Source organism: Passer domesticus, chromosome 6 (genome assembly GCF_036417665.1).
Source record: "Passer domesticus isolate bPasDom1 chromosome 6, bPasDom1.hap1, whole genome shotgun sequence".
NCBI classification, from domain to species: Eukaryota; Metazoa; Chordata; class Aves; order Passeriformes; family Passeridae; genus Passer; species Passer domesticus.
The window spans coordinates 58,486,101-58,508,196 of record NC_087479.1 but is presented as its reverse complement, the minus strand read 5'-3'; the positions used below and the strand labels follow the sequence as shown (position 1 = coordinate 58,508,196).

General features: G+C 43.2%; 2 protein-coding genes across 7 annotated transcripts in view; both read right to left on the bottom strand.

The window, feature by feature from the left end:
* The window catches only part of KIAA1549L (KIAA1549 like), a 132,271-nt gene extending 121,958 nt beyond the window's left edge, over positions 1–10,313 (bottom strand). The window contains exon 1 of the mRNA XM_064426093.1: positions 9,951–10,313. Within this exon, the coding sequence (XP_064282163.1) occupies positions 9,951–10,101 (151 nt within the window). The 5' untranslated portion in view covers positions 10,102–10,313. The remainder of the gene's footprint in view (positions 1–9,950) is intronic.
* Positions 10,314–14,669: 4,356 nt separating this feature from the next.
* The window catches only part of HIPK3 (homeodomain interacting protein kinase 3), a 70,355-nt gene continuing 62,928 nt past the window's right edge, over positions 14,670–22,096 (bottom strand). For all 6 annotated transcript variants that reach the window (XM_064426088.1, XM_064426086.1, XM_064426090.1 and 3 more), the window contains exons 14-16: positions 20,722–20,957; positions 20,311–20,438; positions 14,670–18,672 (exon numbers count right to left, since the gene is read on the bottom strand). In XM_064426088.1, coding sequence (XP_064282158.1) covers positions 18,214–18,672; positions 20,311–20,438; positions 20,722–20,957 — 823 coding nt within the window. In that variant the 3' untranslated portion in view covers positions 14,670–18,213. The remainder of the gene's footprint in view (positions 18,673–20,310; positions 20,439–20,721; positions 20,958–22,096) is intronic.

Sequence of the window (22,096 nt, the reverse complement as noted above, 5' to 3'; positions counted from 1 at the left end):
GATCCAAGTTGAGATTATCTTCCCCTTTTAGACATGAAAATCAAAGGCACAGTGTTAATAGTCATCAAAAGTTGTTTCCTTAAGGAGATAAAATAGCAATCCTTCAGTTATTTACAAGAACAAATGCCAATATTATCACTGGGAAAAGTACTGATATAGCAAAAGAATTCTAAGTGTTACCCAGGGGCTTACTTCATACAGAAATAAAAGACATAACTTCTCATTACGTAGTTGGTATCATTTTTTATAATATTTCACATATTTAAATAGTATTGAAGAGAAACAATGACATTATTCTGATATTAAAAAGTCTGTAAAAAGAGGAAGGTGCTCTAACTAATAATCTTTGTTTGCAGAGGCACACATTGAATGCTTAATAGGCAAAACCATGTTATTTGTAGCAAGATGTGCTGAAACACCCAGATATACACAAAGATACTGAAAGGGTGGGATTTGCTGCTCACAGCAGCTTTCAGGCACACAGTTTGACTTGCTCTTTAACTGGGAGTTTACTGGTGGGTGATGTGAGGTAAGATCTATGCACTTTTCAAGTTAATTACTCCCAAACTAGATTTCTACAAAAGCCAAGGAAACAAGAGAGACCATAGAGAGACCAAACTTTTTCTAAAAAGGGAAGGATGAATCAATATACTTGTCATTACTCTCAACCAAAATGTACTTGGATTTAAAAACAGGAAAAAAAAAATAAAAAAGAGTGAGAAGACTTATACACATATCACTGCATTTCTTTCTTCTTCCTGGAAAGAGAAATCAACAGATTCCAAGCAACAACTATGGACCACTCTGAAGTGGAATGAAGTTCACAGCATTCCTGAAAAAGTCACACTTACACAGAGCAGAGGCAGATGTCTCAGCACTGCACCAGTTTAACTAATGCAGGTAACTTCACACTCTGTTCTCAGGCTAACAATTACATCTTCTGAAAAGACCTGCCAGTTTTAAGAAGGCACAGACAACTCAAATACCACACTGCAGCTATTTCTCTTCCAGATAAATCTTGACTGTGTTTATTTCTATTGTTCCAGTCACTGAAGGGCTCAAGAGATGAGCAGTACAACTTGCTGGGCACCTTAAAATGGCAACTTCAGTTTGTTCAAGCCTGCATTTCAGGGGAGCATCAGTGTCACCTTCTACACCTGATGCTCTCCATACTATTCACCTTTTTCCTTCGTCCTTACTGCAGAACAAACAAGAAAAATCCTGAAAGCCTTTGGAAAGCTCTCCTACTGGATCCCTGCAAACTCAGTGGCACATCCCAGGAGGAGCAGCCCATAATTCAGACCCAGCCCACTGCTCAGAGGCTCTGTCCCCACCCACTGATGTCCCCAGGATTCCTCCCATCCCTTCCCTGACCAGCCCAGAGCTCACGGCCAAGATACTCCTGGTTACACCTAATTAGCCATTAAATACCCAAGTACCTTAAGCAATCCAACATCAATTCAGTGAATCTAGGCTGGCTACAATGTTAAGAATTTTGCTCTGTGTGCATGAGTAGATGGCATTGATTTCAGCAATAATTGCCTAGAAAGACAATTTTAGAACCAAATTAGCAGTTAAATAATTGTAGAAATTATACAGAGAGATTTCTTTGATTGGGCAGTTGCAATAATAGCTGCAGAAATCTGTCCTACACAGACTCTGCACAATATGCTACATTATTGTAGCCTAAAGTTAATATTGTTGAAAACACACTGAATTCTGAGAACACGCTCCTGTAAGATTATTTCTTTGGGGTGACTTTAATTATCTGCATTAAACTTAAAATATTAGCTATATTGAAATATCTGATAAGCCTTGAATATTCCACACACTATTATCTCAGTCCTGCTCCCATTATCTGTTACTTTTAATTCTGATTTTTCAGAGAACCCATGCAGCAGGGATGAGTGCTCAGCAGCGTGTTGGAGGGCTGGAGTGCAATTTCAGATAAGCACTAGAAGTGCTTCCCTTCCAACATGCCAAGGGTTTCAATAATTGCAGAGGCTGACTTGGGACCTTTTGGAGGACAAAAAGGAGATTAATATCAAGATGCCATTGGTCTCCTACCCAAGGCACCAAGGCCCACGTTGAAAAACAGAGGAAGAAGCTATCACAAAAAAAAAAATCACAAAAAGAAGAGTCCTACAGCTAGAGGGAGAGTGAAGCATCACAGACTGGTTTGGAGTAAGGGTTTGTTGGGTTTTTTCCTCAATTGTTGATTGTCTCCTTCTTGCTAGTGCCAGGAGACAAAGCAAACAAAGAACAGTATTTATCTTTGTTCTCTAATATTGTGACATTTAAACAGGGTAAATGCAAACTGTCAAATAGAGATTTTGATATTGATGACAATGATAGACTGGATTAGCAGAGAAAGGATTTGATTGATGATGGAACAAAAAGAAGATGGAATAATTAATGCCCAGGATTGAATTTTTATGGACAATGAGCCACTTTAAATTCATTTTATATTTCTACCAGACTAAATTTTTGATCTAGCATTCTTAAATTTCAGCAAGGCATTTGACTTTATATCTCACATTTTGATTAATAATTCATAAAATTGATACAGTGCCTATGCAATAGACTTTAAATGATTAAATTGAGCAGCAGTGCTTTTAATAGACTCACGTGGGGACTGATTCACAGCCTTGCAGCCAACATTCTTGTCAGGAGGAAGTCAAAACTCTGATAAAAGCTCCCAGATGACAAGTGGGGGGGTGAGGAACAATGAAGTCCAGCAGATGCAGCCAAGTCCCAGAGCACACATCTGGAAATAAGGACTGGAGACCAGTTTTACAGGGTGAGAGGGGCTGTGGCTGCTGAGCAGCCTCCTCAAGGAGAGGCACTTGAGCTGCAGGGTCATTAATCTTGCTTCTCTCAATTACAGAGACTGCAGAGTAGACTTTTAAAAAAAAAAAAAAAAAAAAAAAAAGCAAGTCTTGGAAGCAGAGACGAATAATCAGATCAATGGGCACCACTACAGAAGTAGCCTTAATTCAACTTTTGTGTTTGGGAAGATCAGCACTACAACAAAAGCTTCCATTGCAGCTGCCAAACCAGGACACCAGACCTTGGAGGCTGCAGCTTCAGAGGGAGCCCAGGCTGAAAACACCTCAAGGAGGAGTCACCAGGATGATGAGAGCTGTGGGAAATGCCCTTTGATGGAACCCTCTGAGAGCCCAAAGCAACAGGCATGGCTTGATCACAGTGCAAGAGCAGCTGGGCCACGTCAGCCACTAAAACAAGGAGAAAACTTGTGGCTCACACGATTCAGAAGGCAAATTTAACAGCAGTGGCTCCTCTGTGACCTAAATGCCTGGAAATGTTTTACCAGAAGACATTTTCCTGCGTTCTGTACTCCTTCCTATGGCCAACCAGTACCCTTCCCCAACTTCCACTTCTTTATTCTTTTGGATATGAGATTACTGGAGGAAAAACTCCATGTGCTCAGGAGAGCCCTAGCTGGTCAACAACATTTTTGTACATTGACTCTCAGGAAAACAAAGATTTTTCTTCACTCGGTACAACACAAAGAGCTCTTGGTAGGTGATAATCTGGTGAAATTCCTTTTGAAAATAACTCAATAATTTCATGTTAATTACAAGAGAGGAGTTCATAATCTTTTTATGGTGTTTCAGTGGCCTAAAGAAAGGTACACATAGAAAATAATTTTTTTTAATAGCAGGAGAGCCACAAAGATCATAAAATGTTTAATCAACACTCCCACTTACTCACTTAGCAAGAGATCACTGCCTGTAGACAATGCAGAGGTCAAGCTCTATTAGTCTAATAAAGTCAAACATTTGTTTTTAAACAGCAACACATTTTAGACACCAAATCTTGCACAGGGAAATATACTGATAAATTCAGGAGGCTGCAGCTTTGAAAACATCCCTGTAGCATCCACTATGAGAGCTCTTGTCTGTTTCTGGACTGACAGCCAACAGCAAACAGGTTTTTTCAAGTCCACTTTTATGTGTATCTAATTCAGAAAAAAAAAAAAAAAATTCAAAAGAAACCCCAACGAAACCAACCAAATAAAAGAAAACCACACATCAGGGTTGTTCAGAACTGGTGAGCACCAGGAAATTCAGACAAACCTGTCAGAGAATACTGGACAGCTACAACAACCAAGCCTACAGCAGTCTTAAAAATATTCAGCCAAGACGCCAAGACCACAAGATCACAGAAGAACTTTTAAAGCTGCAGTATTGTGGAAGGCCAGAACATGCTAAATAAAACCAAAAATATCAGTTTCAGGAATTTTTGAAAATTGCCCCTAAAAATTTCAGCTTCAAGACCGCTCATTGAAGACAATGACAGAAAATTGTCCTGATTAGCCATGACCCCTATAAAATTCCAATTTTTCACTACTGACATATTCATCAGATTAAAGGCAAACTACAGAAAAGGAAGAACTTGTCAAGTCTGTAATGGTTTCTTTTAAATCAGTTTTTCAGAACTTGAGTGACAAGGGACATCACATCAGCTAAGTCATTTTCATTAGTTTCAAAACAAAGAACAATTATCTGGTAAGAAACTGCTTCCTCAGATAAACTTCCATCTTTCAACTCCTTTCTTACCATTTTTACATTGGTTTCCAAAGTATTTTGCTGGTGTCAGTTATTTCATTGTTTAAGAAACAGCACAGAAAACCAACACATCTTTGTTTCCCATCCCTTTGGAATTTGTTTTTGGGGGTTTTTTTGACATTTTAATTTCCATGCATTTAAATGCTTAGCCTTTTTCTTATCTTGGTAACACTGAAAAATCAGTCTCTTAGGCTTGTGAACAACGTGCATTTATGTACCAATCTTGTGTTAGCCTAGCTAGGCATTACACCACGTTTAATTTACAAAACCCATACCTCTCAAACACAGGGCACCAATTTGCTTAAAGACTTTTCACATCTTTCCAGCTGAAGACACTGCAGTGAGATCATCACATCCCTGAGCAGCAGAGTGCTGCAGGATACTTCTGCTGCTTTTTTTCTATTACCTGGGCTACAGATGGATTGCAATTTATACCAGCTCCCTCCAGGAAGGTTTTATCACCACCCATCTGCAGGAGGAAAGCACTCCCCAGTGGGTGTCTCATGCACAAAGCCTTTCCTGGAGAGCAACCAAAGCCCCTGCGGCTGACACAGAGGCTTTCCAGCCATCATGAGGAAAATGCAGACACGCGAGGGCAACTCAGGAGAAATTTCAAGAGAAGAAATTTCAAGAGAAGAGCTGCAGCTGCTCCCCTGCTGGTGCACCAAACCTGCTGATAATACCTGAGAGTTGGAGGCCCAGACTTGGGCTGTGTGTTTAGAGTCTTACACAGAGTTTGCTGTCATTCCTGCCCAGTGCTCCTCCCATTCCAAGTCAGCAGGAATCAGCTGGAGCATTTCCCCACAAAGGTTGCTAACAGGTGATAAGAAACTGTCTGCAACATCTTGTCTGTCATTTTATCTATAGCAGTCCACTGTGGAGAAAACATGGAAAGAGCACTGTCTAACAAGTCTGGGTTTTTAAGTGTTTTCATCTTTGAATGTTCTTTCATTTTTCCTTCTTTCTTCCTGCTCCTAAAATGCAGAAAGGTATTTCTTCTGATTTAACTTCCAGATCAAGTAGAGATGTGTGTGTTACATCTTGCTATACGTGCTGTATATACCTGCCAAAAGTAATCATTATTTAACTATATTATTCATATTAATTATACCTTATATAATATTACATTAAAATGTATAACTATGTATTATATAATTAATTATATATTCTAGATTAATATCTAGTTAATATCTATTAACTTCTAATTAAATACTCTCACTGGGAGTTTTTCTGTGTGCTGTTTGATCTGAGAAATTCCATGTGCAAAGCCCCTCAGTGCTATGCCACCTTGCTGGTTCAGCAGTAAAAGGCAGGTCAGTTCAGGAAGTGCACTAGTTCCTCCACTGGACTCAGCAGAAAGGAGTGAGAACAGTAAATAACCACCAAAATGTGTATTTCTTTTTAAATGAAATGTTGACGTGTTTGGACATTGAATGAAACTCATCTGCAAACACTATCAGTATTTACCAGCAGAAACACCCTCTCCCACATGACAAAGAAAATGCCATAAACAGAAAATTACTCACAGTCCCCTTCCTCTTGTTCATCGGCCTGACCTCAAGCAAGTGTGAAATATTTAAAAAAAAAACAGCCCAGTGAAGACTAGGAGGATGCAACACACTTCTGGGTGAGTGTACATGTCAGAAAATAAGATTTTGAAGTCCCTTTACCATAGGCCTTAAACAGCCAGTCAGCATTCCCCACAGGAGAAGCATGGATACCCCTCCATCTACTCTGAGCTACTTGCTTGTCTTAATGTATGGAGAACAGCTTCAGTATATATGAATTTAGAGCATTCTCTAGCTATATGGATAGTTATTTACTGTCAGCTAATTATTTATTATCAGCTCAGATCCAGGGATGCAGTGGGAGAAGGTAACCCGTGGCTGGAGGATCTGTGCCAAGCACATCCATGCAAACCTCAAATCCTGCCAAAGAAGCACCTCGCTGTGTGCTCCTGGTAGCCCATTTTCCGCCCCTGCTGTAGTTCTGATTTGACTAAAATGAGGCAGAACTGGAACTTTTCACTGCTCTTTCACAGGGTACCTGAGGTGTCTGCACATGTTTTGCTCTGTTGGGGTGATCAGAACATTGAAAGAACAACATGACCAACCTGAAACTATTGATCTTCCAAAACGCTGGAATTGTGGAGAGCGATCACAGGAGAGGGAGGGCTCCTTTTCCTACGTTCTCATCCCTTTCCATAGTGCTGGATCTAGGGAAGGACTCGTGCCCCACGTGCTCACAGCCCATGAGCAGCTCCTTGGGCGGAGAGAACACCACAGATGCACCAATTCTGGTGCTTTTTGGGGAGTTTCAGGAGCTGAGAGGCACCGAGTCAGGGCTCAGGTAGCTGCCATCCACGGGGAGCTGTGGTCTGTGGGAGGTGGCACTGGCAATTTAGCAGCTGGCACGGAGCACTCTCCGAGTTGTTCAATCAAAGCTCCAGCTGTGAGAAGCAGCCACGGCGCTGGAGGTGTCCTTATTGTTTGTAAAATCATTGTTAATTAAGGTGAGATCTCACTGTGCTGGTGCTCAGCCAGCACAGGGAGAAATGGACCTTTCCCTGACAAGTTCATCGTTCAAACAGCCCACAGGAGCAAAGCACAAAGAATGACTCAAAATGTAAAAGGTTTATTTTATTGTTTCTGAAAACTTTATTTCCACAGGCCCCCCACTGCAGTCCCTCTGATTAGCTGATTAATCTCACGAGCAGCACAAGCATAAGCAATGTGCCTTTCCCTCTGTTTTAGCCAGACCATGGTGACACACAGGTATTGACTGGCTGAGAGATGCTCCACCAACACCACATTAGCTTTCAACTGCTGCCTTTCAAACCTGTGTCCTTCTTCTTCTCCCAGGGAAAATGGTAGCCCACAGCTCACACTTCTGGGTCACAAGGGAGTTCTACCTGGTTGGAGCATGGTAGGAGTCAACTCAAACCATCAGATTCCCTCCTTCGATTTCTGGTGCTTTATTTTTTTCTTTCTTGACAGATTATGTTCCGTTTGACCTAATTTTTGCACTGGCAATTCTGTAATCCTGATTGTGGTGGGCAATATATCCTTGTTTTCAGCCTGAACTCAAGCAGTGGTCCTGGGGGTGTCACACTGTGGAAATTAATTATTAACTCTGCAGTATGGTATGCACCCAGCTAAAGGAGCATAAAATACCTGTAAAACTACAAATAAAACTTCTCATCTGATGTTTGAAACCTAATCACTCTGTAGTCCATGGTGAAAGTGTCCCAGGGCACTGACCAGCACTGAGGGCTGCCTCTGAGCCCTTCACACAGAGATAACCAATATCTCAGAGAGATAGATACAACAGCTAGAAACCAAATGCTCATCCTGCCAGGATCTCTCTTTGAGGGGATTGTTGCCATTTCTGTTGAATTTCTGTATAAGTCTGAGGAAATATGGTTGATCTCAGGGTTCAGGAAAATTTTGAGTTGTCTTCTGAAGCAGCATCATCAGACTAAAACAGATTTTCCCCTCCATGCTCCTGGTTCCCTGCTCTGTCTTCACACACTGTGATGCACACAAACCCAAAAGAAGACTGGAGCATTTTTCCACGAGTGTGTGCATCTGTACAGATATAATTTACCCAGAGAGGCAAATATTGCCCAGTGGAGGAAGCTGTGGTAGAAATGGTGCATGACAAGTGCAGTTCCCAGTGTTTACTGCATCCTGTATCACTCCATGGCAGTGGATCAGCTCTATTAATCACACACATTCCTGTAGTGATCACCAAAATGAGTAAAAGCACATTTGCTTAAAAGAAATCCTGGCCTAGGCTGCTCTTTATAAACATTCTTAGACACAAATTGTGTTCTTGACTGAAAATTTGGCTCTACCACGTTTTGCCCCTGACTTCCATGGGAGGCAGCATTGCATGTACTCTACACCTCCAGAAGGCAGAGCTTTCAAGGTTAATTGACATCCAATTAATGCACCTCAGCAATCATATCTAGTGATCAGCACGGCACAGGAGTAGTAAAGTTTTATTTGCAATTTCAGCTGTAAAGCTCAAAGCTATCAAGTACAACAAATTATGTTTAGTATCTTAGTGTAATGACCCAATAATCTAAAATTCCCAGGCAAAGCCTATCAGTGACAGTATTTCCCACTGTGTGGGCTGTGTACACTGTGATTATGTACTTTGGCTTGGTGCAGTTGTTGCTTCTCACCTCTTTTTCTCTTTTCCAAGCTGCTGGCTATGAGATACCTACAAATACAGAGTTTTTTAACTCCACTGGATTTCTTCACTTCTCAAATGAGATCATGGCTGTGCCATAAATACATGCAGACCACAAAGGAAGAAACAGAATATTAACACTTTTCATCCTGCTCTTGGATCTCATCCTGGAGCGTGAAGAGGTGTCTTGTTGCATTGTCAGAAATGCCTCAGCCCTGGCAGCTGAGCTCTGAGAGCCTGGCTACCTCCAAGTGCAGGAACACCTCTCACAACTCAGGTGTGGTGCAAGAGCCCCTGTGAAATCCAGACTGACTCAACAAGCAAAAGTAAAAAATTAGCAATTCCTCTGATCATGGGTCCATTTGTGTTACAGAGGTAAATCAGAGTGTGGCATTTACATGCCCAGCACAAGGAATGCAGTAAGAGGCACTGTTCCACCAACCTACAACCTGCAGATGACAAACCTTATCACATTATGGCTGTAGAACTGACACCAACTGCATACAATTACTGAACATATGTGTTAACAGCTTCAAAATGCGCACTCCCATCCCTGGTCCTTTCTTAAATCCATAGGAATAATCTAGCCCTGTATCAATTTTAGCCTCTTTTAGCATAGCCTCGGAATTACATTTGGCGTCTCTATCCGGCACATACAATAACAGTAACCATTTCTGCATTGAGGTCACCGCGCATCTCCACTGCCGTGAGAAGTCTGGAGAGCACAGGACACTGCCCCACTCAGAAAGTCCAGGGAAATGGGCAAAATATAGCCCAGAAACCGTCGGAGCTTTCAGCTTCCTTTGAGATTCTTAGCTCAGATCTCGGCAGAGCTTTATCTTCTCTTTATCTTCTCTTTATCTTCCCCTCCTCCCCACCATACAGAATCACTAGAATTGATCCTCGGCTTTAACAAAAGCAAGGAAGGAGACCTAACCCAAGTATCCCGTCCCACAGAAATGCGCCAGGCAGGCAGGGCGGGGGAAAGGCACAAACCGCGAGCATCCCCGGCGCACAGCCAGCCTCTGCTCGCTGACAGAGGCATGCGGCAGACAAAGAGCAGCGCCGGGCGCCGCCGGGCACCGGGCACGCTGCCCCTCCTCGCCGCATCCCCGGGGCAGCCCCGCGCTCCTCCCGCGCTCGTCCCGCGGCGCAGCTTACCCGGCTGGGCGCGGGCGCTGGGCAGCGCGGCCGCGGTGACCCCCAGCAGCAGCAGCAGCAGCAGCAGCAGCGGCAGCGGCGGCGGCAGCGGCGGAGGCAGCGCGGCCGGGCCCGCTCCGCCGCCCGCGGGGCCGGGCGCGGCCCGCCGCATGGCCGCGCTCAGCGGGCAGCGCTGCCCATCGCCGGCCGGGCTCGGGAGCGGCGGCTCCGCAGGCGGGAGGCGGCGGGGCGGGGGCCCCGCATGCCGCCCGCGGCTCTGCCCGCACGCCGCGGGGCCGGCGCTGCTCGGCCCCTCGGGCTCGGCGGAACGGAGCTCTCCACCCGCTCACAAAGCGCTCTGGGCGCCGCCAGCGCCGGCCCCGCTCCCCGCCCTCCGAGCGGGGGAGGCGGGAGCGGGGGCGGCGCTGCCGCGGCCGCGGGGACCCCTCCGCCGCCCCCCGCGCTCCGCGGGGCCGGGCGGGAGCGCAGCGGGGGCCGAGGGCTCGGTGCCCGCCCGCCACAGCTCTCGGGGATGTGCCGGTGCCGCCTCCCCCGCGCTCCGCAGCGACCGTGCCCGGCGCTGCCTGCGGCTGCGAACGGAGGTGAGCCCGCTCGCAGCCGTGCGGCTGAGAGCCCCTCTCTGCCCGCTGCGGGAACCGTGCGTTGCCAGCTATGTCCCGAGCTGGGACATCTCCAGAGATGTCCCTCGCTATCCCAGGCACCAGCCAGCACCTCCTCCCGGCAAAGCAGCCCGAGCACCGCCGGCGGCATTTCTGCGAGCGCAGAAGCAGCGCTGGGGATAAAGGAGCTCGAGGGTACCGCAGGAGGTGACCAAAGTGGCCGCCACGTCCCCAGCCGTGCAAGAAACACAGGAGGGGTCATCTCTGGTCGCCCCTCTCCTGTGCTCGCTCCATCACTCCCTCCCTGGCTGGGATGGGGCTCAGACACCCAGACTCAAAGGGAAGCCCCAAGACAGAGGATCCCTCTGTTTGGCTTTAAGGCACACCGTGGAATCAGCAGGAAGCGCAGGAGATGCTTTCTGGACAGCAGAGGGGTCACACCCTGCACTGGGCAGTCCATTTGGCGTTCTCTCCAAATCCTGCTTGCGGCAGAAGCAGCGTGAATTCTTTATTCTGGTATCGTCTCTTTCCTGAACTGCACCCGTGAATTCTTCCAGTTCCAGACCATGCCTGCGGGCAACAGGCAGTGATGGTGGGAGGAGGAGCAGTGCAAAGGTGGGTTTGGGGCACAACACGCTCCAGGACCCCGAGAGCTGATCCTGAAAGGCTGCAGCGTTGCTTACACGCAGGAAAGCTGTCCCAGCCTCCCAGAAATTCTGCTCTGCTGAGAAATTCTTGGAAGTCATGTGTGAGGTGGAGCAAGCCTCAGCACGGGCCAGCCACAGGCTGACACCCTGGTACCCAGCCGCTGCAGCATCCAAAGCCCTGACAACCCGTAATTACACATTGATCTGACTGCTTCAGCACGCTCCCGGTGTCACCAACGCAATTATGCTGTCCCATTTCCACCGTTCTGCTTTTCCCCCAAATCACTAATTCGTTCCGTGCAAAATTAACTTCCCCTTGATGACTGCTAGCGATTATCCAGAGCAAAGATGGCAGTTTATGATTATTATAGTGAAATGGAGCTTGCTCATCACTCTGCTAAATCCAGGGCCAGCACGTTTAGTGCGGGGCCCTCTGCTGGCACCTTCAGGGAGCCCCTCACAAACCTCATTTCATCATTTTCCAGTTTTTCTAGGTTTTGACATAACTCGACTTTGTAATAGAGCCATCAATGGGCTAATTTTCACAGCACTTTTTTCAGTCTTACTCTCAAGAGTTATGGTTTTCTCTTAATTTTCCATTACAGTGTGTGTGTGTGCGCAGGTATTATGTAGAAAATACAAATAGCAGATTGAGTTATTTCAAAAGATTTTAAGAATATGTATTTTCCAGACTGAGGAATGGATCTTTTACAGTTAGTGAAAAATCACGGGGGTCTTACCAAACAACTGTAGTTAGCTACTTCCTACACTTAACTTTTCTAATCTTGTTTGGGTTGGGTTGATTTTTTTTTTCCCCCAGATCCAAAATTGCCTTGCTTGTGCTAGACCTACTGCAAGCATCCCAAGTCTTGCTTCGTTTTATGAGGGAACCCATAAGATGAGAATTTCATTAATGGATGAGAAGTGACTGTGGCCAGGCAGTGACTTCTCTGTGAAGCTGGTGGCAAGCCATGGTATCTCTTTGCAGCAGAACAGTTGGCACTTTTCATTTTCATGAAAACCTCCTTCCCCAAACACAAGCACAGGATGGAGTCCAGCCTCCAGGCACCTCTGCCAACAGGCTGCAGATGCTTCAACCTGCCATTTCAGGGTGTAAGGAGAAGAATCCATCCAAATGTGTATTTCATCCTCTCAGCACAAAGCTTTTTAGCTTTTTAGCATAAAGCTATTATTCTAACAAAGAATACTCAGTGCTGTTCCCCAGGACAAGGGCAGGTAGAATTACCTGAACCAGCTTAGAGCACAACCCCACCCCTCCTGGGAGAGAAAATGCAACTTCCTTCCTACAGGTGGAAGGCAGGAAGATATAATTAACATTAATCACCATCAAACCTTACCCATGACTTAATAAGCCTTCCTGCACAGCAGGACAGTCACAGTCACAGTGTGGGGAGAGGCAGGAGGGGCTGCAGCCTTCCCCTGGTTCTCCCAGAGCTCTGCACTGCTCAGACAGCACCAGCTGAACATTACAGGCCTGTAGGGCAGGTACAGCTCTCTAGTGGGGAGCAGCACTGCCCACAACCCTCCCAAGATTCCACTTGTGCTGCCTCAGTCCCCTACAGGAGCTGCACTCGCACTGTTCATGAGCTGCAGTGATGAGTGTGACTCCACCATGGCCACCAGCACTGCTTTGTGAGCTGTACCAAACAGCAGCTTCTCTCTGTCCAGCTGAAAAGCCAGGCTAATTCACTGAGACAACACAGCCTCACCCTGAACCCCTTAGTCCTGCATGTGACAGCCCCATTGACTCTGGAAGCTTTTCCTTGAATGAATTTGCCATCATAGCTGCGGAATAAACCTGTCCTTTCGTTCAGTGACAGGCAAAATACCAAATTTTAAACCAGTGTTTGTCATCCTAAAGACAGTTAAAGAGAAGATGACTTACACATAACTGTAAGCCTGTCCACAGGGTGGGAAAGAACCTAGGGAACAGCTGGACATCATCACTAATAGAAAGCAAGAACAGAAAGGACTTCACAGGCAGAGTATTCACTTTGAAAGGCTCAGGCTGCCTTTCCTTGTTTGTTGTGTGTTGCCAGGAGTGTGAAATGCACCGAGCCAGTGGCCCTATCTGCTGTGGAAAAGTGGGCTCTAGATACCAACATGCATTTAAGAGTCAACAATACACGAGGCTAGCTGTAAAGAAGGGAAAGGAAGCAGCTTTCAAAGCCACAGGTGTCTGCAGAATTTAGACATCACCTGAGGAGGCACAGAGCTGCAGGAAAAGCTTCGCAGACACTGGGACCAAATGCACTGAAGAATGAGCCCTGTGACAGATCCACATCAGCAGGATCTGATCCTTACCAGATCTTGCCAGTCTCTGATCCTTACATTTAGCAATTTAAATCTGTCAACTCGGAAATATTCTGGTACCAAAAATAGACTGCACTGTCATTTCAGTCTTTTACATTTCATTTCTGACCGACCCTAAAACACAGTGCTAGGCACAGAAACCACCCTCCCCTGGTGCACCCACCCACCAGGTTTAGGAAGCACTGCAACCCCAGGGCAGAGTGAGCACATTTGGCTGACAACAGCCCGGCCAAGTGTGCCTTGTCCACAGCAAGTGGCCATCTGCAGCCACTGACACGTGGGGCCATCTGTGGCAGCCGGGCACCTTCCTGCTGGCCCAGCAGCAGCTGCCACCAGCCTGGCACAAAGCTCAGCAGCAGCGAGGTGTCTGCTGGTATCTGGGCCAGATCACCTTCCTCTGAGGTTGTAAAAGTGGGACATCCAGAACAAAGAGCCTTCGAGCTGTGGCTGCATTAAAGATGGCTTCTCAAGAGCCTCTGGAGCAAGGATTGAGCTGCTGGTGGTTAATTGCACCCTCCAATTCTAATAATATGCAACAATGAATTCAACCACCAACTCCTTATACAGCAGGAGAAGAAATGAATACACCCCCCAAGCCTGAAGAAGGAGCATCTTTGCAGGACACAAAATACAGACAAAGTGTCAGTCCCCTTTCCTCATATTCCAGAAGCCCTCTCAAATAATAATACAAAATATTCTTCAAGAGACACATCTTGAAGAATATTTTGTATTATACCAATACTACCAATTCTACCAACTGGGGAGATATCGAAAAGCATTAAAGGAAGGAGATTTTGACATGGCATCAACATAATCAATGGCCATGCCAGTGAGATATGGCAGGCAAAATCCAAATCCCAAGTGGATCAGCAGCATCCAGTAAAAGTTCCCAGAAAGGAATTTGGAACCCTGCTGCTGTGACCAAACAAAATCTACCCATCTCTTATAGAAAAAGATCTATTTGAACCCTCTTTATGGACAGTTGCTAACATTTTATTTTAAATGTTATTACTAATTAAATTTAAAATTTCAGAAAGAAGCTCAGTTGAATGATCACATCAGAATTTTAGAACCCTCTTGGTGAATTTTCATCATCTTTGCCTTTGTGTAACACAGCAAAAAATAAAAGCCACCAGAAGTCACCTGCTGCAATATATATTTTAATTCAAAGTGAATCTTGACAGTAATACACCATAAATTCTTATTTTGACACTCACCAAAATAGTCACCTGGAAAACCCGCTTTTTGTGACAAAGTACAGAAGGCTTGGTCACATTTAAATCACTGAGAACTAGAAAGAAATACTATCGCAAACTGTAAGAGACATTACATCCATAAAAAATTTTCCCAGTCCTCATATTGTAATATTGCACAGTGCAATTGCTACATGGCGAACTAGTGTAGCAGAGAAATCGAAAGCAAAAAAAAGCCACAAGTCTACAAATTGTTAAACAGTAACAGTTCAACCTCATTAATCAAGTCTCTATCACTGGGTGTTTCTAGAACAAGTCTTCCTACAGCTTGCAGTGTGATTTAACTTTTACTTAACACAAACCACGTTAATTAGCAGTAAAAACAGAAAATTTAAAAATTAAAACAAAACAAAAGGAGTTAATACAGTAGCATATTTGACCAATAAAACACCCTGAAGTTAAAAACTGAACACAAGAAATTAATATAAAACCTTGCAAATTAAAGTAATATGCAGATATGCAATTCCATAGTCATGCAGTGTTTTATTTAAAAAAGGCATTAAAACGGTGTTGTGTAAAAATGCTTCTCAGAGGATGACTTTTTTCACAGAAAAGACCCTCACCCTGAAAGCTTTTTTTCCTGCAGATGGGCCCCAGACACTTGCAGTGTCTGTTCTCTCAGAGTACATTGCGGGAGGAGGGGGGAAAGTCACCTGGTGCGTCGAATTTAAGCTGTGACAGGTTCCCAAATACTTCATTCTTTGAAACGCAGACATTTCTAAGATTACAATACAAAGAAAAAGCAGCAGATCTAATCTGGGGAGCATTTCCAGCAACCCTGCCCTGCCCAGGGCAGGACACCGTGGTGATACACAGAGAGCCGTGTCAATTTAACAAGCACGCCAGCTCCAAACCTTAAGCACAGTAAAAAGAAAGTACAGAAAATACATCAGACCCATGATGATCCCCATGGCCCCAGGGAAAAAAAAAAAGAAAAAAAAAAAAAAGCAACAGCAGGATTTTTGTTTGTTGGGGTTTTTTTTGTTGTTGTTTTTTTGGGTTTTTTTGTGACCACAATACAAAAATCGATGTGCTCCGTTTGCATTGGTGGTTCTTGGTGTGTCCATCGCCTGCAATGGAGTGAGCACCAAAAAAAGGGAGTGAACAGAAAACAGCACGAGTTTGAGTGGTAAAGGTGGACATCCAATCTGACTCCCCACGTTTAGGCTTTACATACGTGTTGGTAAGATCTCAAATTCATCAGGATACTCCTAGTTGCTAATATATACTTTATACACACACACACACTTGTACAAAATGCATAGAGTTGATTACTAAAAACATCAAAACTTTTGGGAAAAATTAGGTTTCTTAATTTTCAGTGTGATTAAAAATGTACTGCTGGTATTTTCTCTTTTTTATGCTCTAATACTGTTGTATTTTAGTTATTACTTAAAAAATAAATCAAATGTAGGCACATTTATTTCATTCAGACATTCATTAAATAAAACACTGCTTGTGTTAGTAGAGTAAAGAAAAAGATTACCAGTTATTAGCTTATTGACAGAGTTAAACTCAAATGCTTTGCACTCTTATTCCAGTCAACATTGCAAGGATTGTATTCCAGATTTTGTTTTAAAAAAAGTTAAGTCAAGCCTGCAAGATGCAGCTTCTTAAGTGTCTACACAATGCCAATATGAAAACATAAAAAAATTAAGTTACATTAATACATCCACTTATATGCAGTGATGAGCTCAAAGTTAATGGAGATAAAATACTGATGCAAATAACACACCCCAAAAAAACATATGCAATCATCTTCCATCATTTACAGTATAGTAGTTACGACACTTCAAACATGAAAACAAAATAAAAATTAAAAAATAAAATAAACCAAACCCAAAACCCAGCTTCTATTTCATGTAATTAGACTTGTACAGAAATTAGAAGGCTAAGAAAGAACTAGTTAATCACCTAATTTCACAGCTATCTGAAGTGGCAATCATTATATAGCAGCTTATCTATGATACATTCAAGATAAATGATACAATTTATTACTTGCCCATAAGCTAAAACACAGCCTCAGCTTAATACCTTCCATAAATCCCATCTCTACACTACAGTATACTTGAGGTCTATGAAAAAGTAGCTACCTTTTATAGGAAATGGATGATTAAGTCTTTGGTGCTGCAAAAGCAACTTCATTTGAACAAAACAAAAAAACGAAAAGACACACTTCCTAAGGAGAAAAAAAAAATAATGCAAAAAGCATGTAATTTACGTCCCTGACGGAATGTATTAAATAAGCAAACACCCACAACAGGCTAAAACAAATACTATTCATGTAAAAAGACTAAAATCTCTCCCATGCATAAATGAAAGATTGCACACAAAGAACTCACATCTTTTTCAAGCTTCAACAGTAAATATTCTGCTACTAGTTATTAAATACTGCATGGTTTGCTCAAGCTAAGATGAAACCACATCATGGATCAATGAGCACTTGGCTTCTCCTTTCATTAGCTAGTCAGTCATGCCTACCTCACCTCTAAACATTTTATTATATCCAATTAGACAAACACCTTTAAAATAAACTACTTAGGTCGTATTGCAGTTCCATTTACCAGTATGAAATACTGTCTTGTGTGTCACTACGCAATAGCTACTGAATCAACCTTCCTTAAGCACTACTAAAGTCCTGTCTTGAAGCTAGATCATTCTGGGGGGGGAAAGACAGCAAAATTCAGCTACAGCAAAACATGCTGCCTTCTCAATCAGGAAAATACACCCAAATACTAAAATAATACCACACAAAACCCAAAATGAGCATTACGCTATCAAAAAATCAGCAGATCTGAATTTTTAAGTGCTGCAGTCCTCAACATTTATATATAAGTAATAACATTAACAACCTCAAATATTTAAGGCACTATGTGTGGGAACAGTTTACAATGCAGCTGAGATTATTAGGACAACAACATTTAAGAGCAATGTTTAGGCCTTTTCTTTGCCCATGCAAAAGACACATGCAATGTGAAGAACAACAGCTCAACTTTTAGATAAGTGACTCAACATTTAAACACCAAGATACGCAACACAAACGAGTTACTTCTACACCGTACTGCTGACACATGTGCATCTGTTGCTCTAGTTCTGTACACTGAATGGCTTCCCAAATGTAGACGTGTCTTGCACTAGTTAGAAGGCAATTTTATAAAAAATAGCAGGAGCAAAACCAGATTTCTGCTCCCATAAGTCACCTGTCTAAAGTTACTATATAAGAAGATAACATGACCAAAGACAAGTTATACCAAATGTGCAAAACACATTAAAAGTGAGTTTTTTTTAAAGCTCAGAGTTGTTTAAATTGCACCCAAGTCTACATGATTCAAAAAAATAATTTTCCTGTTGTGCCATGGCTAATACGTAATAAACACCATGTTTCTCCTCGAACCACGCTTCCGTGCCAGCTCCTCGACGCGGCGAGCTCTCACATGAAGGGGAACTGGCCGAGTTTGGTGGGGCTCAGCGGGAAGCCCGCGAAGGCGGCGGGCGAGGCGGCGATGTAGGAGTGGGGCGGGAAGAGGGCTTTGTACTGAGTCTGGGGCACGCCGGGGGAAGGCAGCAGGCGGGGGTTGATGCCCACGGGCACCTGGTGCACGATGCCGCTGGCGGGGCTCAGGCCGTAGGCCGGGTGCTGCAGCAGGGCCCGCGAGGCGCAGGGCGAGGCCAGCAGGTGCGCCACGGGCGCCGGCGAGGCGTAGGGCAGGATGGCGGGCTGCCCGCCCAGGTGGGAGCTGCCTGGCAGGTGGCTGGGGCTGCCCTGGGGCAGGGAGAACGCGTGGCTGGCCACGGTGGCCGGCAGGAAAGGCTGCTGCTGCTGCTGCTGCTGGCGGCGCGCGGAGAAGTTCCCGTTCCACTCCTGCGGGCCCGAGGCGAAGTGCTGGACCTGGCCACACACACACAGAGAAACGGGCAGGGCTTAGAGATCCCCGGAGCACAGAGAGGGGGAAAAATGGAGGAAAATGCACTAAAACTAGTCAACTTAAAATCGGGAGGAATATAGAGACGGGGATTATTAAATGCTTCGACGGAACAAAAAAAAGATACATTAGCTGTTTAGGTAGCAGCACAGACAATAAGAGATGGAAACAGAACACAAGTTATTTTAATGCTCTTGCAAAGGGAAAAAAAAAAGATAAAATGCCATGCTGGGCTGTTTTAACAGAAATACCATGTATCACATGAGCAAGGTGCTTATTCCACTCTACTCAGCACTGGCTTGGCATCAATTGGAAGTGCTGCATTCAGTTTGGGCACCATAATGAGGCACAAAGAGGACAAATAGGAGAGAAATTTTAGAGGAGAGCAGAAAAAATAATAAACGGATTGAAAATATCTGAGACAACTAGGCAAACAGAAGTCTAGGCCTATGATCACAGGAAGACGTGGCAGTCATTAACAGTTATAAAGAGAAAAGACTAAAAATCAATTACTCCCATTAAATGATGCAGACTTCAAACTACTTAGGGCATCTACCAAGGAAGCAAGGATCAGCATAAATTTTTGTAATGAAAATAATGTTCTACACTTTCTGCCAAAAGGCTGAGGAGCTGCAGACACTGAAGAGATTAAAAATTAATACCATGCTGATCATATTAAGGTTTGCTTAGAATTAATTAATCCAATCCTTTTGCATAATCATGCAGAAGGGGAGACTGTGTCACCCACCCAAATGTTTCTTTCAATCTAAACTATTCAACTCATTATTGCTAAATCCTCTTATCTACATATAGCATGCTTTCATTTAGCATTTAACTGACAATATTCACAGTTTCTCTGCAAGACTTAGACAAACAGGTACTGCTCTAACATTAATGCACCTCCAGCTATCTAACCAAAAGCTCAATGCAGCTACAGCTCCAAGATAATTAACTAAAAGGGGCTTAAGCTTGCTGTCATGTGTCAACTTCAGTCCTCAGCCACAGCAGACACATTTGCTGTGTTGTTGGGCAACGATAAAAGTAACTTTTAAATTAGCTTTAGGTATCTACTAACATTGGATGGAACTACAATCACTGTGTCATCTCCCCTCCAGCTTCATTACCTGGCAGCAAAGGTAAGAAACAGTTGGGTTTGCTGAGCTCTATCTCACCTCTGGATACCCAAGCTAAAACATTTTCATGCACACTATTGACAGAACAACACTGAGATACAGCTGCAGATTTTAACTGCACACTATGAGTATTTTAGCATTTGGATGTAGGAATAATACGTGCAAACATACTTTTTTTTTTTTTAATCTCGTGTTTTGATATTGTGCAAACACTGACAATTTTCCCAGTGTGGCTTTTGTATTATTTTTTTAAAATACAGTCAGCTGTTTTAAGAAAATTACCCAAAATGCAAGATACTTATGACTTGCCCAGTAAGTTGAAATTCATTTTTCAAGATTCTGACACTTCTTTAATCAAGCTGCTGAAAACCTGCAGCTGCCACAGACAGCAACTGAAACTGTGAGCATTCAGTCTGGAACTCAACTGCTCCAACTCCACGTCTGGAGCTTGTTGGGTGTGAGTGCACATACCTGACTGAAGTTTCCATGGTGCTGATGGAATGCTGATGTCAGTTTCTGCTGACGGTTCCCCACCACAGAAGACTGGTTCAGTCTCCCCAGGACAGACCGACCCTTTCTCAGTGGCTGGCACGGAGCATCTTCCAAGAAAAAAATAAACAACGTTATGGTTTTGTTATCACTATTCTCTTCTGGCAAAAGTTAGACAAGGCCTCATTTGCTTAAGCATGTAGGGAGAAATAATAATACAATACACCAATTAAAGTCAAACCCTAGCACTGTTTAGGAGTGGTTACTACAGATTTGCAGCTGTATGAGTAGGTCAAAATCTTCATATATACATATATATAACAAATATATTGAATAAATACTGAAACTTCTATTCTTACCTACTGGCATAGAAAAACACCTGAACTAACCTACCTGTATTCACCATCTGTTCCTCAAGATGCAACCTGTTTTCAAGTCTCATGGGTGGTACCACTACTGTGCAAACAGTTGATTTGGTTTCAGGGTTAACTGAGGCTCTTGCTTCCTTATTTTTATTGTTATTGTCTACAAAGCCATTTTCCACAAAGGGGCTGTCATGTCCTGAGGAGTCTGAGCTTGGGGAACCATCTACTGTATCACATCCACTTTCCTGTTCATCATCTGACATGCTGACAAAAAAAAAAAAGTATTGCAATGAAACAAAGAGATTTTCATGATAGAGGTACATTTTCTTGAATTCACACATTAAATTTATAGTGAAATTATTATAATTTAAAGTGAAATTACTCAAAGGTGGATAAAAATGATGCATTGTAATTACACAAGCACATACATTCAAACTCATCCTACCCATAAATTGCAAGGCTCAAAGAAAAGAAAGGCTCAAAGAAAAATTTCTTTATATTAAAAATTGATGGAATGTATGCTTAACTTTAAGCATACAAGAAACAGCAGTGAATTCACTAATGCCTAAACATAAGGTCAAGTCCTTTAGTGATTTTACAGCTCGTGCAACATGTCCTTTCTGCATGTTGTTTAAAACAGGACAAACAAATAAAACCACTTATGAAAATTAACTTTCTGTGAAAAATACTTTGACACTATGAGGGCCAGCACAAAAGTCTGAAGATTTAATCAATGGAATCAGGTAATTCTGAGTAGTTTTTTCAAGTAACAATGATAATGTGACAACTACTGAGCAACTAATTCTACTTCTATATCATTGACTTTTGATTTGAGTTCCTAATTATATGACTTAATACAAAGTAGAATGCTACTGAAACCAGAATCCAACACACTCCTCTGCTATTGACAAAGTTGAATTACCAAGGGGAACTAAATTGCAGGTCAGTTCCTTACAATTCAAAGAAAATACCCTAAAATCAAGTAGGTCCTTATAAAAATTTACCTGAATTTTTGAATGTTTTGATATTAAAGAATATCAAAGGACTGACAGTGTTAACTACCAACCAGTAAGACTACCTGATGCAGACTCAGAGTTCCACTTCCTTGTCAATACATGCTCTGAAAGAATCTTAAATTATTCTAAACAAACTTTTTTTCCATTAGGACCTCAATTAGAATTAATTTTGTACCATGAAACTGCTGAAGGCTCAAGCTAGACATGAGGCAGTGAAGATAAAAACATTTAAAAGCTGTTCACAGCAACAGACTTCACCTAAGTGAGCCTTACTTTTAGTAGAAGAAAAAAGGCATCAATGTCATGAAATTTTACAAGATACACCATGGGAAAACCAGAGGCTGCAAAAATTAAAAAATACATGGTGACCAAATCTGTCACATACTA